We start from the raw sequence: 26,098 nt of genomic DNA on the forward strand, positions 1-26,098 counted from the left end.
ATATAGATACCCAAGCACAGGATAGAAAAGAGATTTAATGGACAGTCTCAGACTTCCTCTTATTAAATTTGGGACGTCCTAAATTTGATGCCCAATTGAATTGGATGTGCTGTAACCAAATATCACTGGCATAATAATGAAGAGAAGTTAGAAAGTGGCTGAGAGTTCAGGGAAGCATCTATGAAGAGAAAAGTAATGAACAATGAACAAAAAAAAAAGTGAGGTGTTGCCCTTCTCAACAAAGATGGTGTCAAATGTAGCAAATATCTAAATATCTACAATATAATCCAGACTCAACCTTCCCAGATGAGTTTGATTTTTATGCCTCAACCTTTGTATGCCCATTCAACAGTCGTGGCCAGAGGCATTACTGTATGTTTTCAGGTTGTGTGTCCAGTCCTCCCTTGTCAACGAGGTATCTCACGAATGCCTTGAGGAATTCTTCCTTAAATTTGGTGGAACCATCGCCTTGAACTCAAGGATGAACTGATTAGAATTTGGTGGTCAAAGGTCAGAGGTCAAGGTCACTGTGATCACATCCGTCCTATTCTTGTGAGCGCAATATCTTAAGAACGCCTTGAGGGGAAATCCCTTAAATTTGGCACAAACAACCCCTTGGACTCAAAGATGATTAGCATTTGGTGGTCAAATGTCAAGGTTACTGTGACCTCAGGTCCTCCCTATTCCTGTGAATAAGATATCTCAGGAATACCTGAAGGGAATTTCATTACATCTGGCACAAACATCGACATGAATGCAGAGATGAAGTCACTTTTTTGATCTGATGACATTTTATATCCAAAAGGTCAATGGTCAACTTCACTGTGACATTACCATTTTGTCTGGCCATTATTATTAACGTCATATCTCAGGAACAGAAGGGGAGACATTTGGTCAGATACTGAATTGGTGACACTAATCTTGGGTGTCCACCTTGAAACTGTGCAGTCTGTGTTGCGGAAGATGTGTGCGAAGCATCCATGTTTTAGAATCTATAGCTTCTTGCAGCAATGTCTATATATGAAGCATAATTTACTGTCATGGCTACATATGAGTCTGGACAGACATGGATGTAAACTGCAACTTGACTGACTGGTGGAAGTACACAATTGCAAGGTCATTCCAGATATCTGTGTACTTCTGGGGCTTGTTTCTTGTCATGACTCTTTTGTCACAGTCATTTAAATAATCCAGTAAACCTGCAAGGCTGTGTTGAGGTACAGTTATTTGATCTTCTTACCTACATTTTTTTCTGGTTATTTTTAGCATTGTACTTATTTCCAGTGCTGAAAAATACATATTGAATGCCCTGTCTACATGCATCTCAGCACTATCTCCAGCTGTTGCCCTGTAGGGTAGCCTTCTAATAACTTTACACTTGTGCCCCTTAGCAAGGCACTGGATGTCAAACTGCTTAATGGGAACTGGAAATGGGTGTGAACTTGTGCTTTGACATTTATACAATGGCAAAACCATTGTGTAACATAGGGGACATAGCAAGTGCTGTGCTTTTTTGGGATGACTAAACTCTGCTTTGTTGTAGGCCTATATGAAATCACAATTTCGAAAATTATTTAATGAAAAAGCTGTGGCCAAATTTACAGTAATATATGCATATAAACTTGTAATATGTAACATCCTATGTCCACTACGTAACGGCGGAAGTGAATTGGGATATCACTCTGTTACATACACAACCTTTGGCTGTCAGTCTGCCGTCACATGACAAAGTTGATCCCACCAGGCTTTCGCAATTGGCTGAGAGGAGCAAGAAGGATCTTTATTGGTCAATCCCTCTGGCTTTTTTGCTTACCTCATCATCGCCGGTCTGCTTAGCTGTTTACATCTGTTATGTGCTTTCCTCACCAGATGTGTCGTACGCTTGTTGCTAGCAAGCTAAAGGTTAATGAGGCAGCGGTTCGGTGTTTTCCGTACCGAGGTGGATCTAAAACTCTACACGCTGCTGCTGGAGGGAGAAATGTGCGAAGAAGAACATGCACTCGAGGGGTTTCTGTTTTATTATGGGGTAAATTTTTTTTAATGGGATTTTGACTCAGCAAAGTAATTAAATTAGACTTGACAGAAAGCTGAGATACAACACCTCGCTTACGTTTCAGAGTAGCTAATTAGGTGCCCAAATGTGATGTGATGAAGTGGAGAAATGCGGCGATGAAACCCGTTTTTTGTCCTGTGCTGTGGTTCTGTTTCGGTTTTCATTTATCCCCAGATGCTCCTCCTGGCTTTGACACATCTCTCCACTGTCACCTGATTACAGGGAATCTGACACCGAGATGAAGAGGGAATTTCTTTTTGTCCTACCTCCTACGCGGGCAACATTTAACTTACTGAGTGGAAACGCTTCATGATAAGTTTATAAAAAGACAGCGACATGTTAAAAAGGGAACCGAAAACTGGTCTGTCGTCATTCAGCTGTGTTCAGCTACTCTCAGAGTGGAAAAAGATCGTCTAGTTACACCGGTAGTGTATTCAACTATATCTTACCCCTGTCGAGAGTTGATTGAGGCGTGTGGTGCCGACACTTTCCTTTAAACTGTTTTCTGTCTCGCGAGCCACAATGTCGGACACAGAGAGGTCTCTGCCAGCCCTCAGGAGGCTCTGCTATGCGGTGGGACACTTTCTCAACGACCTGTGTGCCTCTATGTGGTTCACATACCTACTGGTGTTCTACCACTCAGTACTGGGATTCAAAAACACATATGCAGGTTAGTCTGTCTGTCTATTTCAGTTCATTTCAATTAAATTCAACATGCTTTATTTGCACATTTAACAAGTGTTGCCAGAGCACTGCAATGTATAAGTAATTCAAGTTTGTTTAAGAAGAAACTAATAAAGTATTTATACGAAATCGTAGGTATCAAGTGTCAAAAAAGTGTGTGTGTGTGTGTGTGTGTGTGTGTGTGTGTGTGTGTGTGTGTGAGTGAGAGAGATTGTTCTCTGTCTTTCTGTCTGTCTGTCTATCAGTCAGTTTGTGTATCTGTCTGTTTATACAAGTATACACATGTTGTATATTTGTGAAAACATCTGCACAGTACAGGCACACACACAATGACCCTGTCATAAATCTTTGTAAGGCTTATAAATGTTTTTTTGTTGGGTTTTTTTTTACGGAGACTGCATGAAAGTTATTAAAATTAACTTGAACCAAATTAAAAACTAAAACTAGTTGCAGAACAAAAAATTTTTAGTTAACTGAAATAAAAATGGAAAATAGAGTCACGAAATAAATGAAAACCAACTAAACAACAGTGTATTATCATGAAACGAAATACAATATAGCGAAAATTAGTAGAAAATGTCTTTAGTCAAAAGTTTTCTGTTTGGTGAAATGTATCAACACAACAGGCATGAGGAGGCACAGGTGCACCCTCCCCCCCCCGCCCATATTATACAAAAACGTAAAACTAATACTGAAAGTAATGAAAACAAAAACAAAACTTAACATTTTTACAAATAAAAACTAAAATGTGCAACCCCACCTTCCCCACCTCTAAACTCCATTGAAAACAACAAAATAAAAACTAATGAAAAATATAATTTAGTATATACTGAATTCGTACAGTGAGTGTCTACCCTCGTCATGCATCTATCTTCTTGCTCTGTTGTCACATATTAATTATTATTGTAAATTACTCAATGGTGACTGTCTCCTTGTGGTGCAGGTGTGTTGCTGCTGGTTGGGCAGATAGCTGATGGCATCTGTACGCCTCTCATTGGCTATGAGTCTGACCGAACCCCCGGCTGTGGCAACTATGGCAAAAGGAAGACATGGCATTTAGTGGGTAAGTCTGAAAGATACAGACAGAACAGACAGACAGAATTTGTAATCCACATTCAGCTATCTTTTACAAGTTACACTGCAGTGTTATAGTACCCAAGATCGGTCTTGGTCTGAAGACCACTTTTTGGAGGTCTCAGCCTCGTCTTGGACTCGACCTCATTTTTACTCAGTTTTGTCTACGTCATGACTTGGGATTTTATTTTAAGACTGGTCAAAACTACCCCTACGGGAATATCACAAAATTGCCTGTGTAAAAAGGAGTGTTGAATAAAGATGGTTACGTTGTTTTGAGCTCATTAATGTTTGTAAAAATCCCACATATAAACTTGGTCTCTGTTTAGGTGGTCTTGACTACAAAACTGCCAAATTAAAATTAATTTTCAGGTTCAAGAAAGGGAGACAACTGTCATATTTATGTCAGTGTGTTTTGTTTTTGAAAATGACCACATTGGGCAAAATGCAGAGTCTAAATAATTGATAAATTGATACATAATGAAATTGATACATACTACATGCTTAACATTTATGTAACTTATGAGTCACTACCTGCTCTACATAGTGTTAGTATCCTGGGTGGTAAAAGGTTAACTGGGAAGAAAGCAGCCATGTTGTCTCATCCTGAAGCGGCTCCTTGTTTCTGACAGTCAGCTGTTATGTACATGATGCCATAAACATGTAACTTTTAATGAAACTGGTGTTCGGACTATGCTCTCATACTGCACCCCTAGCATATGTTTTATTGATCCATTTTAGTGACAGAGTGTTTTACGAGACTCTTTAATGACAGTGGTCAGAGGAGGATACAGACTGATACTGAGGTTATTCTTCCATCACAGAGGAATGACTTGACAACTGCAAGTATCCACGACACACACATGACGTACACGAGGAAAGCCTCATCATAAATCGTCTACGAAGTCATATTAGGTTAGGCAAGAGCTTTTGCCTCACAGCGGTCAGACAGCACTTCTTAGCAAGAGTAATATAACAGCCAAACATTGTTGAATGTAAATAGAGATGCGTGAAAGTAGATCTAAATATATCCAATGGATAGACCATCAAAAAAAATTACATTTTTATTCTACCTAAACCATAAAACCAATAAAGATCCCCTCAAGACATGTTATAAGACAGTAGTTCCCAAGTGGTGGGTCGCAGTCCAAAAGTGGGTCTCGAATGTGTCAAGTTTGTAAAGTGAATTTGCAGCACAATTGCAATTTCCTGTTGTAAAGTGAGTGACTAACCAACAGCTACTTGGCAAAGACTGCAAACTAGCTTGACGACATAGCCAAACCCAAGTATGATGCTGAATATATTAAACTATGTGGACCTTGAACTGATGATTTAGGGGAATTTGGTCCCTGTGGCTGGGCCAGTTAGGAACCACTGTTGTAAGACATGCTCTACTTTGAAGAAGTTCTGTCTAAAATGCTTTTTCTACTTAAATTACCTGGTTAAATATTCTAAAAAGCACATGTTCCGACTCAATCAAACTTAATATTTATAGCATTACAAGGAATACAATGGAATATAATGCAATAATACTGACAATAAAAGTCAGAAGGAAGAGGAAACAGTGAAAGCAAAGAACAAATCAAAACACACTAGATAAAAGCCAGGCTATAAAGGTGTGTCCTGCTCTATGAAAAACAAGATGTCTCGTTTTTTAATGTAATGATTCAGTTCTCAGTATATGTGACCTTGAGGTTTCCAGTTTCCACATCACACTTATCTAAGTTTTATACTGGACCATGCTTGGCTTCAAACTTGTGATGTATGAGATATATGATGAGCACCAAGCAGCAACTGCTGGGGCTAGAAAATGAAGCCAACACAGCAAGTGCCAAAAACTGCAGTTCCTATAATGGCCACTTGAGGCTAGTTCCAAGAAGGAGTTAATCCCAAAGACGCCCATGTTAAAATGCCTAACTTTACAGCAGAAATAAACATGTTTATCACCTGGTACAAAAAACGTTTTTTGTCTCTATAGTTAATAGAGTGCTTTAGGGATGACATTTTTCTGTAAGCTGACATGGAAGTTAGCTTTGCCCTGGCTCCCTCGTCAAAAAGCCTATATGATTTTTCCACTGGATTTTGGATTATTGCAAAGAATAAGCTTTGTGGCAAACAAATGTTTAAGGTACTGATATGTATTGTTCACTTGTTCAGCAAGATAATCTTCAAAAATGAACACCACTTTCATGATTATTGAAGCCTAATTGCAATTGCCAGAATTAAAAAGCAAATTTTAGGCTGTAAGTGAACTACACTATGGTCACAAAGGAAAGTCTCTTAAGCTTGTGTGAACCACAGACCTTATAAGAGGCGTCAAACCAAAATCCCAATCAGAAAAAAACCCATTGACTTTGAGACAAGGGAAATGTGAGTGATAAAATGCTAACTCATTTCCAGATTTTAGGACTAATTTCTGCTGAACTCTATTTCCCTGGTAATGACAACTGTACGGAGGGTGGATTTCATAACTCACCATTTGCATGTCTTTAAGGCCTAAAGTTAATTATAATTAAGGGCGTAGCTGTTTTGAGTGACAGGTAGGTACTGTTTGTCAACAAGTCGCTACCATGGTGTTAACATTGGTTAGGTAACGTATCCATGGCGTAACTGCAGATTCACTAGCTGCTGCTTTTTCAGTGTGTTTTCAGTTTATGAAAGTTAACTGTAACAGTTAAAAAGTCTTGTTCAGTGTATGGTTGTACTTAAAGGCCCTCTTAGGAGGAGCTGGATATTGAGGTTTTTTTGGTAAGTACATTTTTCTTTAATGGTTTTAAGCCTGTTTTTTGCTAGTGAAAATTAGCATTACAATTAGCATAATCTCAGACAAAGGTCCAGCGTGTAGGATTTATAGCCTGGTAAAACCATCCTAATGGCGTGAGCTCAACATTCTGTTTTACTCTCTGTATCAGTCTGGACTTGGTGCTGCTCCACTGTCAATGGGTGTGGGTACTCGCCTTTACAGACAAACTCCTTGAGCCAATCAGTGAAACAAAACACTGGTAAACATCATCATCACCTAAGGAGCCAGCTGATAAATCAAGCTTTTGCCAAATCCAGCCAGAAGAATGGAGAAAACATGTTGTTTTCATCTGAGAAACTGCAAGTGCATACTCTTGTTCATGTGTAAATGTTGTTAATGACTCTATTTCTGCAATAACTTCACTTATTGATGTGTTTTCTCTACTAACTTTAGAGTTAGTGCTTTTTGCTTTGGGAGCTGCCATTACTGTTTTGCAATGCAGTCCCTGATTGGCTGCTTACGTTATCAACTACGGTGCAGATCCCTGATTGGCCCCAACTGGATTTTAATTTCTGGAAAGTCATGACTGATACGGAGAGCGAAACAGAATGTTGAGCTCACATCATGAGCATAGTCTAACCAGGCTTTAGGATTTAGGACGATATATTAGCAGAAGGGGCGGCACGGTGGTGTGGTGGTTAGCACTCTCGCCTCACAGCAAGAGGGTTGCCGGTTTGATCCCGGGCGTGGGAGCCCTTCTGTGCGGAGTTTGCATGTTGTCCCCGTGTCAGCGTGGGTTCTCTCTGGGCACTCCGGCTTCCTCCCACAGTCCAAAGACATGCAGATTGGAGACTAGGTTAATTGATAATTCTAAATTGTCCATAGGTGTGAATGTGAGCGTGAATGGTTGTTTGGCTCTATGTGTCAGCCCTGTGATAGTCTGGCGACCTGTCCAGGGTGTACCCTGCCTCTCGCCCGATGTCAGCTGGGATAGGCTCCAGCCCCCTCTGCGACCCACAAGAGGATGAAGCGGTTAGAAGATGAATGAATGAATGAATATTAGCAGAAATGGAATATAACATTGTAAGTGTGTTTTCTTTTGTGTATAACCTCCTGAAAATATGAATCATTGGATTTTCATTACGCTAGAATGGGGCATTTATATGTACATTGGGAGCGGGTCCTCGTCCCTGGAGTCCATCATGTTGATCGACAGTAGCCCAGAATAGACAAACAAAACACTTGCTGTTGACAGGGCCATTCACATTTTCCTGTCGGCCACCATAGTTAGTTAGTACCCTCTCCACGATGAGCAGTGTTGGAAGAACTCAGATTTTTTTGAATATAAAACTGCTTTATTCAGTGCTTTTACTGGTTTAAATTGCCAGGACTGTTTGGTATGGGGAAGAAGAGACCTCAGTGGATGATTCAGCCTGTGAGAAAAACCTCCTGAACAATGAACACAGTGGGATTTCGAACAGGGAATTCGTGCTTGGCACATGAGAGAAGTTTTAGCTGGTTGCACACTGCAGTCCTCACTGTTAGATGCCACTAAATTCTACACACTGTTCCTTTAATCATAGCTGTAAATGTTTTGTGCTAGTTAACTCTAACGCTAGCTACTAGAGTTAACTTTACCCTCTTGTCAAAATATGGTCACTTCTTGTTCCAAAAATCCAACATGTTAACAGCCAGAATGCCAACATCAAGGCTTCAAAATTGGAATCAACAAACCAATGGGTGATGTCACAGTGGCCACGTCCATTATTTTATACAATCCATGGTGAGCATAGAGAAATGTTTTCCTCCTTAGCAGATGAATGAGAGAACAAACTCTGCACATACATCATTCTGCACAGTGAAGCTTAAAAATCCAAGTGAAGGAACAATAAGGAAAAACACATTTTTGAAAGGTGGTCTTCAATGAGGTTAACACATTTAGGTGCCAAAGTTATCCCAGTGGTGTTTTGGGGCTGCTATTGGCTCCAAGCAGGGGAACCTTCGCTGTGCTGTCAAATAAAGACAAAATGCTCAAGTGGTGAAGGTGTCCTGCCAGCATTGGTGTGTTCCAAATTTGTTTTGGGGTAAAAGTTGTGAATTTTTCTCACAGGCTTCAATTCATCACTTTCATGTGTGTGAATAAGACTGATGCAGAATGATAGGTGTATTTTTACTAACAGTATACTGAAAGTCATTGTTTGTGCCCTCTGTGTGTGTGTGTTATCCAGGTACACTGAGCGTGGTGCTGTCCTTTGCTTTCATCTTCAACCAGTGTCTGGGCTGTAGCTCATTCACCCCCCAATGGGCCAGTTTGATCTACTTCATCCCGTTCATCATCATCTTTCAGTTCGGCTGGGCCGCCACCCAGATCTCCCACCTGTCTCTCATTCCAGAGCTGGTCTCCTGTGAGCACGCTAAAGTAGAACTCACTGCATACCGGTAGGTTTTATTCACACATACAGACAGTACAGACAGCAAGATAATCTACAGATCTTGAATACACAGCCTCCCCTGTTTGTGTGTGTGCAGGTACGCGTTCACAGTGGTAGCCAACATCACAGTGTATGCAGTGGCTTACCTGCTGTTCCACGCGCAGGCCGGAGGGGACGAAGATCTGCTCAGTGATGCACTTGGACCAGTCGATATCCCTGTCTTCAGGGTGAGGAGGGCTTCTAATCAACTGTGTTTAAGAGTGGGCAGAGCCACTGAAAATCACCACATGACATTGACAGTGAACAGTACTATTTAGCATACCAGTGCCCTTTGAACAGAACACTGAGGGCCCTAATCAGGGGTGAAAATAATGACTTATGTTTACTCTTGTTACTGTAACAAATATAGATTTACTTGGACTTTTTGAGTATTTTTTTTTATAATTGGTAATTTTACTTGTACTTAAGTACTTTTTATCACAAGTATTGTACTTTGCTACTTTTCAAGTTGCAACGGTTTCAAGTTGCAAAGTCACAGGAATCAGTCATGAAAACTGTTGTGAATGAAGTAAAGGAGGAACAAGGAAAGCAATAAAGAAAGATGCACACACTGTTGCTCCATTAAGTAATTTATCAGCACAATGAAACTAGAGACAGGAAATAAATCTGCAGCTGCAGGTGTGTGTGTAGCTGCAGGAAGGCAGAACTTGACTGAGGTGACAGTCTGCACTCAGCTGACACTCAGGTAGAGATGCATGTTGTAAATGCTTACACTCACCAGCCGAGTGTCAGGATGTGGGCAGGATACAGAATGGCGGTCACACCTGAGCTGTGGCTAGCAGTTAGTGAACAGTTCAAATGTACAACAAATGCCATCAAATTAAGGATCATGTCCTTGTGGGTTATGGTTGCCATTACTATACGCTGATATATTTACAAAGAAAAAAGGTTGTATTCAACTTAAACAATCATACAATGCTCCACCCTGTGAGCACACTCACTGTCCCAAGTCAAACGCACCTACGATGTTGCATGATGCAGGCACATGCTGGGTCAGGTTGACATGCTACAGTGCTCATGTGCATCTGCTAGACAGGCTGAGTAGACTGGTTATAGCAGGACAGAGATGCTGAGTAGGCTGGTTATATTAACGTTATGCTTTAAGAATGAACAAGCAGAGAGGTTCAATGTAGAGCAGATTGAGGAGGACTTTGCTGTGCACAAGGCTCACAGAGTGACATTCAGACAGTCGACAACAAACTCTGAACTCATTCTCTAGATAAAATTGTCAACAGCCACTGTGCTGCCGAGCAACTTTATGTGTGCCTGCCTGCTATGTGGTGTATAAAAACTGTGCAGTCTCTCCTTTGCTGTAATATGTGTTTGTGGCTGCAGCTGCTGTGGAGTTTATATTGTTTAGCTAGCGCCTTAGTGATGATTTTATTCTGCTGTTGATTGTGTTAGAAGTGTCGGTAAAGGACAGTTTTCTTAAAGATGCAAAATAGAACATGAAATTGAATGTGATTTTCAGTAGGGTGAGAGCATTAATAATAATAATAATAATTATTATAATTATTATCAATATACCTGTATTTATATAGCACCTGTCAAAAACAAAGTCATGAACTGCTTTTTGGGTAAAAAAGAAAGGCTATAAAGTAAATAAAATCCCAAATATAAAGGATAAAACAAGATTAAACGATTAAAAACCATTACAGCAAATTTCAATGATGAAAAAGCCAAAGATAAAAAAACTGATGAACTAAAAAAATCTGACGTGACAAGAAAGTGTCCCAAGACCAAAGTCATGCTAAAACTGAGGTGCTATATTTACACTTATGGGCTCTGCATGACCCAGGCAAGTCTGACATAGTTTGAAAACACTTTCTAATAAACCTTAACTTGTGCTTTGCTGTGTTTGATTACAGAATCTGGCGCTGATTGTGCTGGGCATTGGTGCTCTCTTCTCCCTCCTCTTCCACCTGGGAATCAAAGAGAGGAGGGTTGGAGCAGGAGGAGAGGCTGGAGAAGAGGAGGGGAGGAGTAGGGAGAGGATGGAGGAGGAAGAGGAGGAGGAGGAGGGGGAGCGGAGGCCTCTGCTTCATCGCCATAAAACCTCCGCGTCTCCTCTGCAGTGGAAATGTTGGCTGCAGCAGCCCTCTTTTTACCAGGTAGGAAGATTGTACAGGTAAAAGCAGATGTGACTCTCTTAGTATCGGAACAAACACACTGAAGTCTGACCTGAACTTCACTTGAACCTACTGAACTGACAGATCGGCACAGAAAAAGCTTTTTTTTTTTTTTTGCAATCAGCTTTTCCGCTTTCAACATCTTGACAGTTGCCACATGTTGTCTGGTGTCAAATGTTTTTCACTGCCTGCAGCAAACCTGACTGACAGAGCTGTGTGTTACTGTGTATCTCTGTAGGTGGCCTTACTCTACATGTCAACCAGGTTAATGGTCAATCTGTCTCAGACATACATCTCAATGTATCTCATCAACACTCTGGGGCTGCCCAAGGTAACACAAGATCACCAGAATTAATCTTTTTCATAAGTGTATATGCATTATCAATTCATAGTGACCACACCATTAGTGTTATTCTGTATCACAGCTAAAAGGACTACTCATTCCTCAGTGTTTGTTCATTCCATTTCTCTTTCTCTCTCCAATAGAAGTTCATTGCAACCATCCCATTAGTGATGTACGTGAGTGGCTTCCTGTCCTCCTTCATCATGAAGCCTGTCAGTAAGCTTATTGGAAAATGTGTAAGTACACACTTTAGACACATAATTCTTTTCCTATGGAAACAAAATGAAAATGTAGTCTGATTATCAGGCTACTTTCACCATTAAAGCAATAGTTCACCTCAGATCAGGGGCCATATTCACAAAGCGTCCTAGTACGAGCAAGTAAGAGTTGCTCTGAGTAATGAAACTCTAAAAAAATTCTTAGAATTGTGACGTTTTCTTAGAATTTCCCCTTAAAGTTAAGATTAGGTCCTTGTATAGATAAAAGTTATTCACAGAGCATCTTAGACCTTAAAAGAGCTCCAAAGGTGAAAAACTGTTAGGAGCATGGAGGAGGACTTTTAAGAGGCTCTTAAGCAGAGGAGAAAATGGTGGAAACACAAAGAGGTCGGAGAAATATCCTCCAAACGCTGGATGACAGTGAGGTAATGAAATGCTGGTTGATGTTATTAGAGATACACACGTCTCACCTAACACTGTAACGCCAGAAATAAAATGATTACAACACTAAGATTTTTGAATAACTGGAAAAATGCAAGAGTGCAGCAGTGATGACTTGGGTCTGTTACAGCCTTCCTTCAACAGAGTGATCACACTAACAAAGAGAGCACTTTAACAGTCAGTAGTGCATTTCACTTCCACTGGGTGTCCACACCTTGCAGGATCACAATGGGCGTGTCTCTGACAACCAATCACATCTGTTAAAAGAATGCATCATACCTAGCAATGGGGTCAACCACACCTCCTCACTGAGGTAAAAGTTTCTGTCCCGTCCTTGTTCAAAGCTGCTCTGACAACTTACCTAAATCACTCCAAAGCTAGGACTCCTTACTAAAAACTTTTGGGCTAAGTTAGGAGCTCCCCAAGAATATTCACAGAATGTTTGTGAATATGGCCCCAGAAATACATATTTTTTGCTGCCAAGTCACTGAGTGTTGGAGATATCAACGATAGAGATGTCTGCCTTCTCTCCAGTATAATGTAACTAGATGGCACTTAGCTTGTGGTGCTCAAAGCACCAAAAAAATACATTTGAAAAACTCAACAGCAATGTCTCTATAGAAATCATCTGGTTACAAAAGATATTCCACAGACTTACCAATAGCATTGGATGAGCTGATCATCTATACAGCCACTGCAGCTAACACTGAGGAAAATTCAATCATGTGATAGCCTAGCATGGTATCTGTGGTCAAAACAACCCAAACTCATTAGCTTGAACGCAAAAAATAGATTGGCTCAGTGACGTCCTTCTTTACTCTCTTATCCATCTGGTCTTTCCTGTGTTTCCCCAGAAGTTAGAGCAACTAGAGGGGTAAGGGGATATGACGCTAGTGACAGGCAACCAAATGAAAAACACTGTACCTTGAATGAAATTACAGATTTCTCTGGGTTTGAACATTGTGGGAAACATTTGGGATAATGTAAGTACACAACTCATCAAAATATATAAGATAGGTCTGGTTTTAGACATTTTAATGTGGAAATGTTACATATTAAAACTTTAAACCTTTGATCCCAACTGATGTAAAAAAAAAAAAAAAAAAATCACAACCTTTTTTTCAGTCTTATACAGATATCACGTAGATGTCTCACACACGCTCCTGGAATTAAACCTTTCCAGTGACCTCAGGATCTGTGATGTCCATTGAGAAAAAATGTCCATAAATCCGCTTAGAAATCATAGGAAAAAAATCTAAGAACCTGTCCTTTTTTTTTTTTTTTTTAGAATATTTTATTTTCAGCTTTCAATTCAATCAGATATACATGAAAACACAATCACACAACTCCAAACCCCTTCCCCAACCCACCCACAAACTGAAAGAGAGAGAGAGGAGGAGAAAAAATAAATAAATAGATAAATAAACTTAATAAATAATGAAAATAATATAATAATGATTTACAAAAAAAAACAAAAAACGGTCGAGAGGCAAGGAAGACAACAGTAAGCACTGACAACAAAGAGCTTGCAAAAACTGTCATGCAATGTGTCCATATATGCTAAATAGGGCTGCCACATCTCTGTAAAAGTATTATAGTCATTCCTGAGTGTATATGTAATTTTTTCAAGTGGAGCACAGCTATTCATTTCTGAAACCCATCTTCCTATAGAAAGTTGGGAGTCAGACTTCCACGTGATGGCGATGCACTTCCTGGCAACGCACAAGGCCAGTGAGAGGAACCTCTTCTGAGCTTTTCTTAATCGTGCATCAATATTTGTAGTATCTCCCACTAAGCAGGTTTGAGGATCTAATGGGAGATGCAGTCCTAGGAGTTTTCTAATGATGTCAGAGAAATCATGCCAGAATGTGTTAAGTTTTGTGCATAACCAAGTGCAAGTACAAGTGAACCCTCTTCTATACTACATCTAAAACACAGGTTGGATATCTCAGGTTTATATTTATGTAATTTCTGTGGCGTAAGATAGGTCTGATGAAGAAAGTTATAATAAGTCAGCCTGTATCTGGAATTAAGAGTGGCAGTTAAACTTTTTTGACACAATTCAGCCCAGAGCTCTGTACCTGTTGTCACACCCAAGTCGGACTCCCATTTCTCCCTTGATTTATGTAAACAAGAACCTGTCCTTTAAAAGATTTTTTTTCTTCAGCCCTGAAGTCCAGTGATTGTTATCTGTATCCATGGTTACAATGCAAACAGGAAATGCTTGCAGCTAATGCAGCATGGCTTTTTATGGTGATGATCTGCAAATATTTAAACAAACATAGGCTAAAAAATAGGGCTGAAGTGTAGCTAAGTGACTGACTCTAATAAGAAGATGAAAGTCTAATTTTTGAAACTAGAATGTCAGAATAGAACAGACAGGCACATTATGTTCGCTCCCGTTAATTAAATCAAATCACACCAATACAGTCCTGAGTCCTCACAGTCACTCAGTTTTTGAGTGTTCACATCAATAATACCTAAGTAGGTTTTTGTCATTGCTCCTTATTTAATCGTGAAAATGTAATCTTACATAGAAAAAGTTAAAATTTCACATCAGGTCTTCAGGGGTTTTGATAAAGGAAGTTAAAAAGGAGCAAAAAGTTAGAAAAAGGTAAGGCAGGGGAAACTGTTAATAGTGTAATCCTTTCCATTTACATTCATCAGTGTACAAAATATTAGAAACCCTTTTCAGTATAATGCAGTCCTCTACAACACAAACACTAACGATAGCCTAATACATGATCATGGATATATGAATTGAGTTGAGAGCTCCGAATACAAAAGCTGAGCCAAAAAGTTGCCTGACTGGTTCTCTGGTGTTTCAGTACTTCCTCATCACATTCTTCTGTAAAGTGTCAGTGAATCTTAGTACTTTAGTGAGTTGAATAGGAGATCTGATTCTGTATCTATGCTGATAGGAGAGGAAGTGTTCAAGCCAGAAGTTTATGCTGACTCACCTGTCAAACACTGTGTGTCTCTCTTCTGATTGGTCCAGCTCACCTACTTCATAGGCCTCTTGCTGATCATGGCCTTCTCCTACTGGGTGCTATTGGATGACAAGATGGGCCAGTGGGTGTATGGGCCTGCTGTGCTGCTGGGGGCGGGGTCCGCCACCATCCTGGTCATATCGCTCTCCATGACTGCTGAGCTCATCGGCAATCAGACAGTAAGAATTGAGTGAGTGAGTGAGTGAGTGAGTGAGTGAGTGAGTGGATGAGTGAGTGAATGAGTGAATGAGTGAGTGACTGACAGACAGACAGACAGAGAGATGTGTTAAGTATTATGCCATCCACTAACTGTATCTCCATCTCTGCAGCAAAGTGGAGCATTTGTGTACGGAGCCATGAGTTTCACTGATAAAGTGGCTAATGGAGTGGCTGTGATGATCATTCAGAGTCTGCATCCCTGCCAGTTAGTACAAACACACACCCAAATTCACTCATTGTTTACTGTTACACACACATTATGTATGTACACTACAGGACCTCCTCTTGCGTTAAGTGATGACCCACTACTACATAATTCAAACTGAAATTTTCTCTATTGTCATATCACTATTATATCACATATCACTGATTTTATATATCAAGATTTATACTAGTTTACTACTCCTGATTAGTTTTGCACAGCCTGTAACAAGACCGCAATGATGTTGATGTCACAGATTTTTAAGTAGTTCTTCTTGGCTTTCCAGAAAAGTTTAACAAACATAAAACCTCCTTGGATAAAAAAAATTCATGTCATAATTGACCTTTTTACAGTTCGGGGTGTCCTTTCAACAGTTTTACGGACGTCTCTTTTATAATGGTGGCCTATGGGGAAAATGCTTTTTTGAGCTGCAGGGGATTTTTTTCACTGCAATACTGTGAGTGGCCACTGGGAAAAAATGGCTGCAAAGCTGAGCAGTGTTCCTGGGGGTCTGGTTTTATCTGTTAGCGTGCTACATTTGTTGACTATCAGTAAGCTCAAAGTACAACTGAGGCTGATGGAAATGTTATTAGTTTTGCAGGTATTTGGTCGTAAACCAAAGTGTTGGACAAAAGTAGCCTATCCCAGCTGACATTGGGCAAGAGGCAGGGTACACCCTGGACAGGTCGCCACTTGCCAGACTATCGCAGGGATGACACATAGAGACAGATAAACATTCACGCTCACATTCACACCTACGGACAATTTAGGGTCACCAATTAATCTGTATGTCTTTGGACTGTGGGAGGAAGCAGGAGTACCTGGAGAAAACCCACACTGACATGGGGAGAACATGCACACTCTGCACAAAAGGGCACCTCCACCCTGGGGTTCAAACTCCCCACCTTGGGTCCAAACCAGGAACCCTCTTGCTGTGAGGCAGCAAAGCTAACCACCCTGCCACCCTTTGATTATTTTTTTTGTTACAATGCCTTTTTAATCTGTCCCTAACAAGTCCCTCAACTTTTTTGGAAGTGCAATACTAAATCAGTGGAATACTCCTTTCAAGGGACAGTTCACCCTAAAATCAAAAATGTATATTTTTCCTCTTACCTGTTTTACTGTTCATCATTCCAGACAGTTTAGGTGTGAGTTGCCGAGTGTTAGAGATATTGACTGCAGAGATATCTGTCTTCTCTTCAATTTAATGGAACTAGATGGCACTCGGAAGCACCAGAAATCATGACCTGGTTGCTCAAGACATTCCACTGACTTTGTTGTGAGCAGTTTCATGTAGGAACTATTTTCTTTCTACCAAACTACACCCGAATCACTACACAGAGGGAAGCATGCATGAGAGTGACATTTAAACAATAACAATGCCCTACTCCATTATGTTAGCTAGCTCAAGTGGTGCTAGGTGACCTACCAGTTGATGCACGCTTCCTTCAGCATGGTGATTTGGCAGGTGTAGTTTGATAGAAAGAAAATAGTTCCTGCATGAACCTGCTCACAACAAGGTCTTTGGATTATCTTGAGTAACTGGGTTGTGATCTCTGGAAAGAGATGTTGTTGTTTGGCATTCTGAGCACCACAAGCTGAGTGCCATCTAGTTCCATTTTATGGGAGAGAAAGCAGACATCTCTGCGGCCAATATCTCCAACACTCTGCAGCTCACACCAAAACTATCTAGACTGATAAACAGCACAACAAGTAAGAGGGAAAAAATGTAGTTTTGATTTGGGGATGAACTGTTCCTTGAAATACAATATTGCCAGACACATGTTGAACAGCATTTAAGCTACAAGACTAATGCTACAAAAATTACTATACAACAATTCATACTATAATGAAAAAAGGACAATTTTACAAATGAATGATTAATATAAAAAGCCAAAGTATATGCATGTTAAGATGGGATATGATTCAACACAGAAATGTAAGAAGAAGAAAAGAGAGAAAAAGAGGAGTGAGAGTTTAAAGGAGTAGTTTCAGTGATCTGCTGGTTCTGTCTCAGACTGTGACATGAGTTTGTTGTCTCTCTCAGTACTGTGGTGTGCTGTCCTGCCTGTGTGTGGTTCTATCACTACGTCATGGTCATAGTAACAGGAGGCGTGGCTGTTGTCGCAGCTTTAACGCTCTGCTCCATCCTCATCTGGCCAATACAGATCAGACCACGTGAGTATATACAAGTATATGTGTAGTACTGTATATATCTGCATAGCTTTTAGCCTAACTTATTCAAGCTCCTCCTTTACTTTTTAGTTCTGGTTCACAGCTCAACTACTACCTTCCTCTGTGTGTGTGTGTGTGTGTGTGTGTGTGTGTGTGTGTGTGTCTAGGTGGTCTGACAGTCATCTCTGATGATGCAGCCAGAGTCAACTAACAATCCCTCCCCCACCTTCCCACCAACTGACACCGCAGGGTACATGAAGGAAACACAAATCCTGGGCCAGTCTCAGCTGGACAGAAAGTGCTTTCACTTTTGTTTCTTTTTAAGATTCATCTCTAGTTTTTCAGGGAAGAGCAGCAGGGGGGGAATCCCTGACTGGCTGCTCGACTGGTGCACTTTATGTGGCACATTTAGCACTTCTGATCAAGTTACAGGAGTGAGCAGGGAAACCAGAGGAACTGATAGGGAGATTTTTTATTTTATGCCTTACTGACAATTCTGGCCATTTTCAAAACTAGATCTTGTTTTCCAACCGTTTTCCAAGAATTTTTATATTGCAGCACGGTAATTACAAAAATCAGGTTATTATAGGTTAATTTTATTGTAGTGACATGAATAATTCAACAGGCAGTAGCTGTCCTGACTCCACCTTAATTGATGGATTTTCACGTTTTTTCGTGGAGATGCATCGTTGAGTCAATTTGTGCCACCCTGGACTAATTCCTTATAAATTGCATCTAACCATTTTTTGAATATGCAATTGCGTTGCCTCTAAAATTCACTTAGTGTTCTGTCTGATTCTGAACACAGTACTGCGTTAAGTCAACAGCGCTGGTATGAATTTATCGGCAGTGATAGTAAGAAGGGCCAGATTAGTATAACCATGCTGTATAAATATGATTGGCTGTTACTAATCAGCAGGTAGGCCAGCAGCTGATGACTGAGCATGGAGCATGAATGAAGCATGTCTTCAGCTCTCATCCATAATGTTGGCCCATGCATTACTATATTTTGATACACATTCATTCCAATCTTAATATTTTCAGTATTTTACACATTCTTTGTCACATATTCAGTTGTAGAATCCTATCACAGAACCCAACCAACACACAAAACAGCTACATGATAGCTAACATCTATACAGGCCCGCAGATGTAGCTGGAGTGGAATGAAGAATAATAGGTCATTGATTGTATAGATTCTTTACACACTGCAGTATTGTGACCACAGAACTGTGAGCAGGAACATGCTTTGGATGCTTTACGGGCTGATTTTGCTTCATGATTTTCCATGGTACAACATCAGCTACAGCTTGTAAACAATTATACACAACTTTGGAAAATGATGGGAAAACAAGAGTGTCCACAGCATGTCTGCGGAGAAATACGAGGAAACACTGGGAACAGACTGACCTGTTCCTGGCAGATACCTCACCTGACTGCAGGCTTTAGCTCATCTTAAGTGGATCACTTCAAAAGGGAACTGCTATCCTGTGGCTGCCCAAGCGGACATCAGAGTCTACAGGATGGTGATTAAAACCAGCTATAGTGTGAGATGTATTCAAGGGATTAAGCTCAGAAACACCAAAGAAGAAGCAGGGAGCATTTTAAATCCAGTCAGTACTTGCTGCTGATGTGACACATAACTACATTCCAGAATCATTCCTGAGATTCTAAATGGGGTGGTTAATTAAGAGATCATTACACTATATTTCCTCCACAAGTAGGACACAGTATAAAGCCACTACATTTACACAGACTGTCACTGGAAAGATGAAAACTGAGTCAGAAATCCAGATGGTCATGAAGACGAGAATTAAGGCCTTTAACAAAAAGTTCAACAATGTCATTTGAATGTTACTGCAGCAGCAAACGCAACCTCAGAACAGGTATGGGACGATATGAATATTTCATGTCAAGTTTGTGCTGGCCAATATTTTACAGAAAATCATCAAAGTATGCTTAAAACTCTAAAATGGCACTAAAACATACTGGAATCACTTTACCTTACATTTTGTTAAGAAACATACATTTTTATTACTTCAGATAGGACTAACTTCTTCTTTTAGTGAACATCCTTTTAACTGAAAAACAAACTATCTTGAAAAGCCAAGCTTCTCAATTATTTGAAACAGCATTATATATTTTAATATGAAATGTGCTCGATAAGGATCATCTGTGTTTTTTGTTTTGTTTTGTTTTGTTTTGTTTTTAATGTTGGTGCGTACGCAGCTTGTTTCTGCAGAGTCTCTTTTATTGTTGGTTGCCCAGCAGTCTCTCTGGCTGCTGCTGTTCATTATTTTCCCCGATAATGGAAATTCACCGTGATCAACTTACTGTGATTTTAATGCGATCCGCAGTAAATTCGTATATCCTCCAAGCAGCAACCTTGCGGGCTGACCAAAAACTGCAGTTCCTTTAATGTCCACTTGAGACTGGCTCCAAGAGCAAGTCAATCCTCACAGACACTCATGCTAAAATGCCCAATTTTACAGCAGAAATGAACTCGTTACAGGCTGGTCCAAAAACAGTTTTGGTCTCTATAGCTATTTTCAACATTCATAGCTGTACAGTGTGTGAATTTTTATAACTCACCAGTTTAAATGTTAGTACGCATTAAAGCTATACATAATTAAGGGCGTGGCCACTTTGTTACAGTTGCTGTCTGTTGACAAATCGCTGCCACAGCGACGACATTGGTGAGATAACATAATCATGGCGTAACCCTAGATCCACAGAGTAATTGGCGTAGGCGTTGCCGTCGCCATTTCATTGGGTTTTCAGTCCATGAATGTTGAGTGTAATGTTTCGATTGTCTAAAAAAGCCTTGCTAAAAAAACACCAAAAAAAACCCTCCAATAAGTCAGATATTCAGTCTTTCTGATAAGTACGTTTTGTTTCAATGCTTTTGAGCCTGTCTTTCACTAGCAAAAATTAGCACTTAACACTTAACCATAGCTGTAAATGCTTTGTGCAAATCATGCTAGCAGCTAGCATTAGGGTAAGGGCCACCCTCTTGGTCAAATATGGTCACTTCTGGTTCCAAGTCAAAATGCCAAAGTCTGGTCCACAAACCTATGGGGGATGTGACATTGCGGTGGCTATGTCCATTATTTTATACACTCAATGATATCGTCCCATTCCTACCTGAGAATAAGTTAACCTTTTCCTAAGTTCAGCAGATAGGAAGGCATTACTGTACTGCCTGTTGTCTCATTTGACATCATACACATAACTTGTATGTGAGCCATATGGAACAACTCATTATGATATGATCATATTTCTATTTGAATTATTTTTCTTTGTACAGTGTTTTCTCTTTTAACAATAAAGTGCTCCAGAGATGATGTTTTTCAGTAGGCCAACTTGGAAGTTAGCATCGCACTGGTTCCCTTGTCAAAGTCTAAGGATTTTTCCATTGGAGTTTGGATTATTGCAGAAAATAAACTCTGGCAAACAAATGTTTCTGATAAACGTTTTGTTCAGCAAGATAATCTTCACAAATGAACACCACTTTCATGATTATTAAAAGTTAAATGCAATCACCAGAAGTAAAAAGCAAACATTAAGCTATAAATAAACTACCCCACTGTCACGATTTAACATCCCTACCACGATGAAGCTGTAAAGCTGTGTAGGCATGATGACTTCTGTCATCTTATTTTGCCACTTGTTAGCAACCGTCTTTTTCAAAACTTTACGAGTGGGACATTTACGGACCTATTTTATGTTGTAGAGCAAGACATCAAAGTCTTATGGGCTTGTGTGAACTACACACCTTATATCAATCATCCAACCACAAATTCATTCAAAAAGCCCATTAACTATGAGACGAGGGAACCATCAGTGCCAAAATGCTAACTCAGTTCCAGGTTTTAGCACCCATTACTGGGGCAACTCTATCACGGACCAAATGGAACATTAAAATAAATAATTTTATGTAATCAAAAGAAACTTGAATAGTAGAAATATATTTGATATAAAATAACTTAAAGGGATCAATGCTATGTGTATTCATATAATGTAAGAATACCAGTATAAGGGAAGTATACTGATAAATGATTGAAACAGGCACTGGTGTTTGACTGGGAGCTGTGGGAAAATGTGTGTTCAGTTCCAGTTGAGTAGAGTGTTTGTCATGTCCAGCCAGCCCTGTGCCAAAGCTCTCTGTGACTTGCGTGATAATCTCTCATCCTGATTGTTTATATTTATGTTTTTACTTCCTTTTTATGTCTTTGTTGCCTGGAGACTTCTGTGATTCTACATGTGTTCGGGGTTGTTTTATAAAGAGACACTCATTAAAACAAGTTTCATAAGGTGCAACTCGAAATGTGTCTGTGTTTGATTTGAGTTCTTAATGGTTACTCATTTACTCAGTTTTACAGAGTATAGTGAAGCCTGTAACAGCATGGTCACATTGTGAGAAGAAAAATTAACACAAATTTAGAAAAAAGTTAAAAACATTTTGTGCAAACATGGACAAGAGGTCCTTAAAGTGTTGTACTATTCCATGACAAATGGACAAACTCGTTCTCAACTGGCCAATTAATGGACTGTGTGGTGAGATCGTCTGTTTTTAAAGATTTTTTTTTTGCCTTTAATGTACAGGATAGAGTGAAATGGGGTGAGAGAGAGAGTGGGGGGTGACATGCAGCGGATGGTTGCAAGCCGGAGTCGAGCCTGCGACCGCTGCAGTGAGGCATTGCCTCTGTACATGGGGTGCCGGCACTATCCACTACGCTACCGACGCCCCAATGGAAGTATTTATTGCAATGTTTTGGGCAGTGGCGCCCCAGAAAATTTTCAAAGGGACAGTCAGATTGGGCCACTGAAAATTTTAGGGTAGCACACCAAAACCAAAAGTCATAACTGAATTCCAGGGACTCAATTCGGCTGTTGTAGTATATAGGCTAGTTGAAAACTATGTAAACATGGAGAGTTAAGGAATCTCCCATTTACATTTTATTAAAGCTTAAAGTGACGCATAATTATTTTATTTAATTTTTTATTTTTAATTAATTAGAAACAGGGTGTCTGCCGATGGTGTCCTCAGCTTCTCAGTCAGATCTTTAAGGGGGGCCGCCTCTTGGTGCCGCCAATGGTTTCAGGTCAGAAAAACAGATGAACAGACACCCCCTGCCTGTGTTAACAAGACAAGTGAACAGTGTTTTGTGGATGATACTTAAAAAACAAACAGCCTACTCAGATGATTCAGCTACACATCTGTCCTGTCCCATTATAACACTGCTTGTGACTAAACTGAAGATGACAGGAAGTGGTTGCTTATTGGATGCAACATAAAACTTCAACAGTTGGAGGGTGTCAGGTGGATGTGACATGAAAACCAGTGGAATTCTAAAACTGTCTGGTGCTTAACAGACAGGCAGAGTTCCTTGTTTCACTGGTCCAAAAACAAAAGTTTAAAATGAATATAGGTATTATTTATATTGTGTAAACAAACAAAATCAATGAAACACAACATTAAGGCATGATTTTTAAAATGCAGAGACCAAGTATTTAATACTGTTAACATCCAAAGAGAACATTCTTATCGGGTCAGTTGGAGCAGCAGGCCTGTCAAAGTCACCCGTTTGCCCCTGAACAGCAACAACAGTGTGGAACTCTGAGTCCAACACGTAGCTGGATAAATAAAGAGTAAAAACAGTTTCTGTCTACATTTTGTTTTCCTGCACTCATCTCTCCTGTCAGGGAGCACTGGCATTCATTTTCTCCTGGCAGCTGTCCCACAGGTTGAGCAGTCTGTTGTCCTTGTTGGCACAGAAGTCTGTGAAGTCCCTGAGCAGCCGATCGGCGAGCCTCTCGTCCCCCAGCACGCCTGTCCTCCAGGCCTTGGTCAGCATGGTGTTGTAGGCCCAGTAGTATCCGACCCGCTCCTCGCCACCGAAAGGCCCCTGGCTGTTGGAGGTGGTGGAGTTTCTGCGTCTGCGCTGCTGCCCGCTTGAGTACTTCCTTTTGGAGTATGGCAGCTGCAGGAACACGGTGCCTGACAGGAAACAAGCAGACTGAGGCTCGTGGGCTTCCAGGAAACAGAAGTTTGTGTGTTTTTATGCCGTGGTGAGACAAACCTGTAACGTGGATGTACTGGGGCTTATTCTCAGAGGGGAAATTAAAAGCTGAAGCAGAAAACTTGTCATGCACAAAGCCGAATCTGGTAGGAAGAGCAAATATTTACAGACAAAACATGTGGTCAGGACATGGAACTTTGTAATTCACATCCTAAATGTAAGAATTACTAAGGCAAATATTGGTGCCTCATTCTGAGCTTGGGATTTTAGGCACAGAAAACAATTTTGCATCCATCCCCAGACACACCTGTGTAGTACTGATGTTGTTTCATCAGCATCTTGTATATGCCACACCTGTTGGGTGGATGGATTATCTTGGAAAAGTGTCCACTAACACAGATTTTTACAATTTCATGAGCAAAATTTGAGAGAAATCTATTGAGTGCATAAAAAATGTTTTAGATCTTTAACTTACACCTGTAAAAAATGGGGGCAAAAACAAAGGTGTACCTAAATTTTTAATGAGTTAATTTGAGCTAGTTGGATAACTTGATGATTGTAGCTACACAACTGAGGCAATAGAATCATTAATGTAGTTCCCTTAAATAAAACAAGCTTTAATAGTACCTTGAGGTGGGAATCTCCAGAGGCCCCAGATACGATAATACTGCAATACCTACCTCACGATACAATATTATAGAGATTTTAAATCTTTTTTTAATATGCTGAGTATTGTGAAAACATATAATGCAATATACTGGGATTTGTTACTTTTTTTTAACTGTTAATTAATAAAAAAAATATTGTCAACATCTTTTTTTATCTAATAAAATATAGTTTTCAGTCTGTTCATCTCACTTAAATCATTTTTATTGCACCAATGTATATCAAGTGGACTGAAAAAGCAATTGATTTTGTTATTTTAGTAGGCTACCAAAAGTTTAATTCATATTTGCAACATTTATAATTTCTAGAATAAAAGTGTCCATGTATCGATACATTATCGCCATGCAAAATATCGCGATACGCTGTATTGATTTTCCCTCACCTCTTATAGTACCTGTACATTTAAATAGATATAAGATACTATTTTCTTGAACAGGGTGTAATACATTTCATTTAAAAGCATGCTCTAAGGTAGGGTTGGGCAGTATATTGATATATCAATATTGTGATATGAGGCTAGATATAGTAGATATCATCTTACATTTCAGAAACTGTAATATTGTAAGAGTTGTCTTTCCTGGTTTCAAAGGCTCCATTATTACCATTACAATTACAAAGTGATGTCATTTTCTGAACTCCCTCGTCTGTTCTAGCTGTTCTATTATTTGCCTTTACTCATTTATTCATTATATCCACATTACTGATGATTAGTTATCAAAAATCACTTTGTGTAAATATTTTGTGAAAGCACCAATAGTTCAACCAACCCTCCAATATTGTCACAATATCAATATGGAGGTAAGTGGTCAAAAATAATGCAAAATGTGCTTTTCTCCACATCGTCCAACCCTAGTATTGGGTGGATAGTGGTATTTAGTATGCTAGTCAGCTATATAAATTAGAGTCCACATTACTTGCATTTAAACAGAGGCACAGCTCATTTAAGTTCCATATTTGTAACCGAACTAGCTACATGATCATAATGCCTTGGCTTGTGTAACTGGTAATTATCAGGTTAGACAGATGACAGCTAGCTTAGCTACTGCTTTTCCTGCAGAAATTAACTAGCTACCTAACATGTAATGTCCCATCATGTTGTGAGGAGTGAGGCACAAATGTAACATATGTTATGATATAAAAAAACAACCTGTAGAGTATAGCTTCCTGAAAGAGTTGCATCCTGTCCCAGTACGTCTCTGGTTCAAAACCTGTTTGATGAATTAAAGCAGACAGATGTTGTGACTGAGCTACACATCACACACATGGACACAGCAGTCAGTCAGTCAGTCAGTCAGACAGTCAGAGAGTCGGGTGGCTTCTATACCTTCAAAAAGGTTGTCGCTGCTGTTCTTCAGCAGACAGTGGATGTTCAGAGGGATGAAGAGCTGGGCTCTCAGTGGATCTCCATACAGGTACGAGGTCAGCGCAAAAGGAACCTCCAGCACAGGGACCAGCAAGAAGCCGCAGGATGCTGCCTTCCGGTGCCACCCTTGAACCTGACAGATAATAAGTGTTTTAAACTGTCAGCAAGGTGTTCTTTTGTGCCTTGACAAGCTGAGGCAATCACTGTCAGTGTCCTAGCTGTTACCATTGCTGTCTATGTCTCTGTGGCACAGAGGTTAGAAACAGACACAAACACAGTTAAG

General features: G+C 40.0%; 2 protein-coding genes across 8 annotated transcripts in view; one reads left to right on the top strand and one right to left on the bottom strand.

The window, feature by feature from the left end:
* Positions 1 to 1,837: 1,837 nt before the first annotated feature.
* LOC125902651 (major facilitator superfamily domain-containing protein 12-like) lies at positions 1,838 to 22,090 on the top strand. The gene is made up of 12 exons (XM_049599174.1): positions 1,838 to 2,026; positions 2,276 to 2,723; positions 3,681 to 3,800; positions 8,783 to 8,993; positions 9,084 to 9,213; positions 10,915 to 11,157; positions 11,414 to 11,506; positions 11,662 to 11,754; positions 15,176 to 15,346; positions 15,497 to 15,591; positions 17,636 to 17,766; positions 17,931 to 22,090. The coding sequence occupies exons 2-12, from the start codon at positions 2,576 to 2,578 to the stop codon at positions 17,972 to 17,974; spliced, it is 1,479 nt and encodes a 492-aa protein (XP_049455131.1). The 5' UTR covers positions 1,838 to 2,026; positions 2,276 to 2,575; the 3' UTR covers positions 17,975 to 22,090.
* Positions 22,091 to 22,798: 708 nt separating this feature from the next.
* The window catches only part of depdc5 (DEP domain containing 5, GATOR1 subcomplex subunit), a 42,714-nt gene continuing 39,414 nt past the window's right edge, over positions 22,799 to 26,098 (bottom strand). For all 7 annotated transcript variants that reach the window (XM_049599173.1, XM_049599172.1, XM_049599171.1 and 4 more), the window contains 4 exons: positions 25,777 to 25,948; positions 25,600 to 25,660; positions 23,847 to 23,929; positions 22,799 to 23,764 (listed from right to left, as the gene is read on the bottom strand). In XM_049599173.1, coding sequence (XP_049455130.1) covers positions 23,466 to 23,764; positions 23,847 to 23,929; positions 25,600 to 25,660; positions 25,777 to 25,948 — 615 coding nt within the window. In that variant the 3' untranslated portion in view covers positions 22,799 to 23,465. The remainder of the gene's footprint in view (positions 23,765 to 23,846; positions 23,930 to 25,599; positions 25,661 to 25,776; positions 25,949 to 26,098) is intronic.

This window comes from Epinephelus fuscoguttatus, linkage group LG15, assembly GCF_011397635.1.
Source record: "Epinephelus fuscoguttatus linkage group LG15, E.fuscoguttatus.final_Chr_v1".
NCBI classification, from domain to species: Eukaryota; Metazoa; Chordata; class Actinopteri; order Perciformes; family Serranidae; genus Epinephelus; species Epinephelus fuscoguttatus.

Coding starts and splice junctions, on each gene's coding strand:
- LOC125902651 (XM_049599174.1), top strand. CDS start 2,576: ATGTCGGACACAGAGAGGTCTCTGCCAGCCCTCAGGAGGCTCTGCTAT. Junction 11,507..11,661: donor ACACTCTGGGGCTGCCCAAG/GTAACACAAGAT, acceptor TCTCTCCAATAG/AAGTTCATTGCAACCATCCC. Junction 15,592..17,635: donor CAGAGTCTGCATCCCTGCCA/GTTAGTACAAAC, acceptor TGTCTCTCTCAG/TACTGTGGTGTGCTGTCCTG.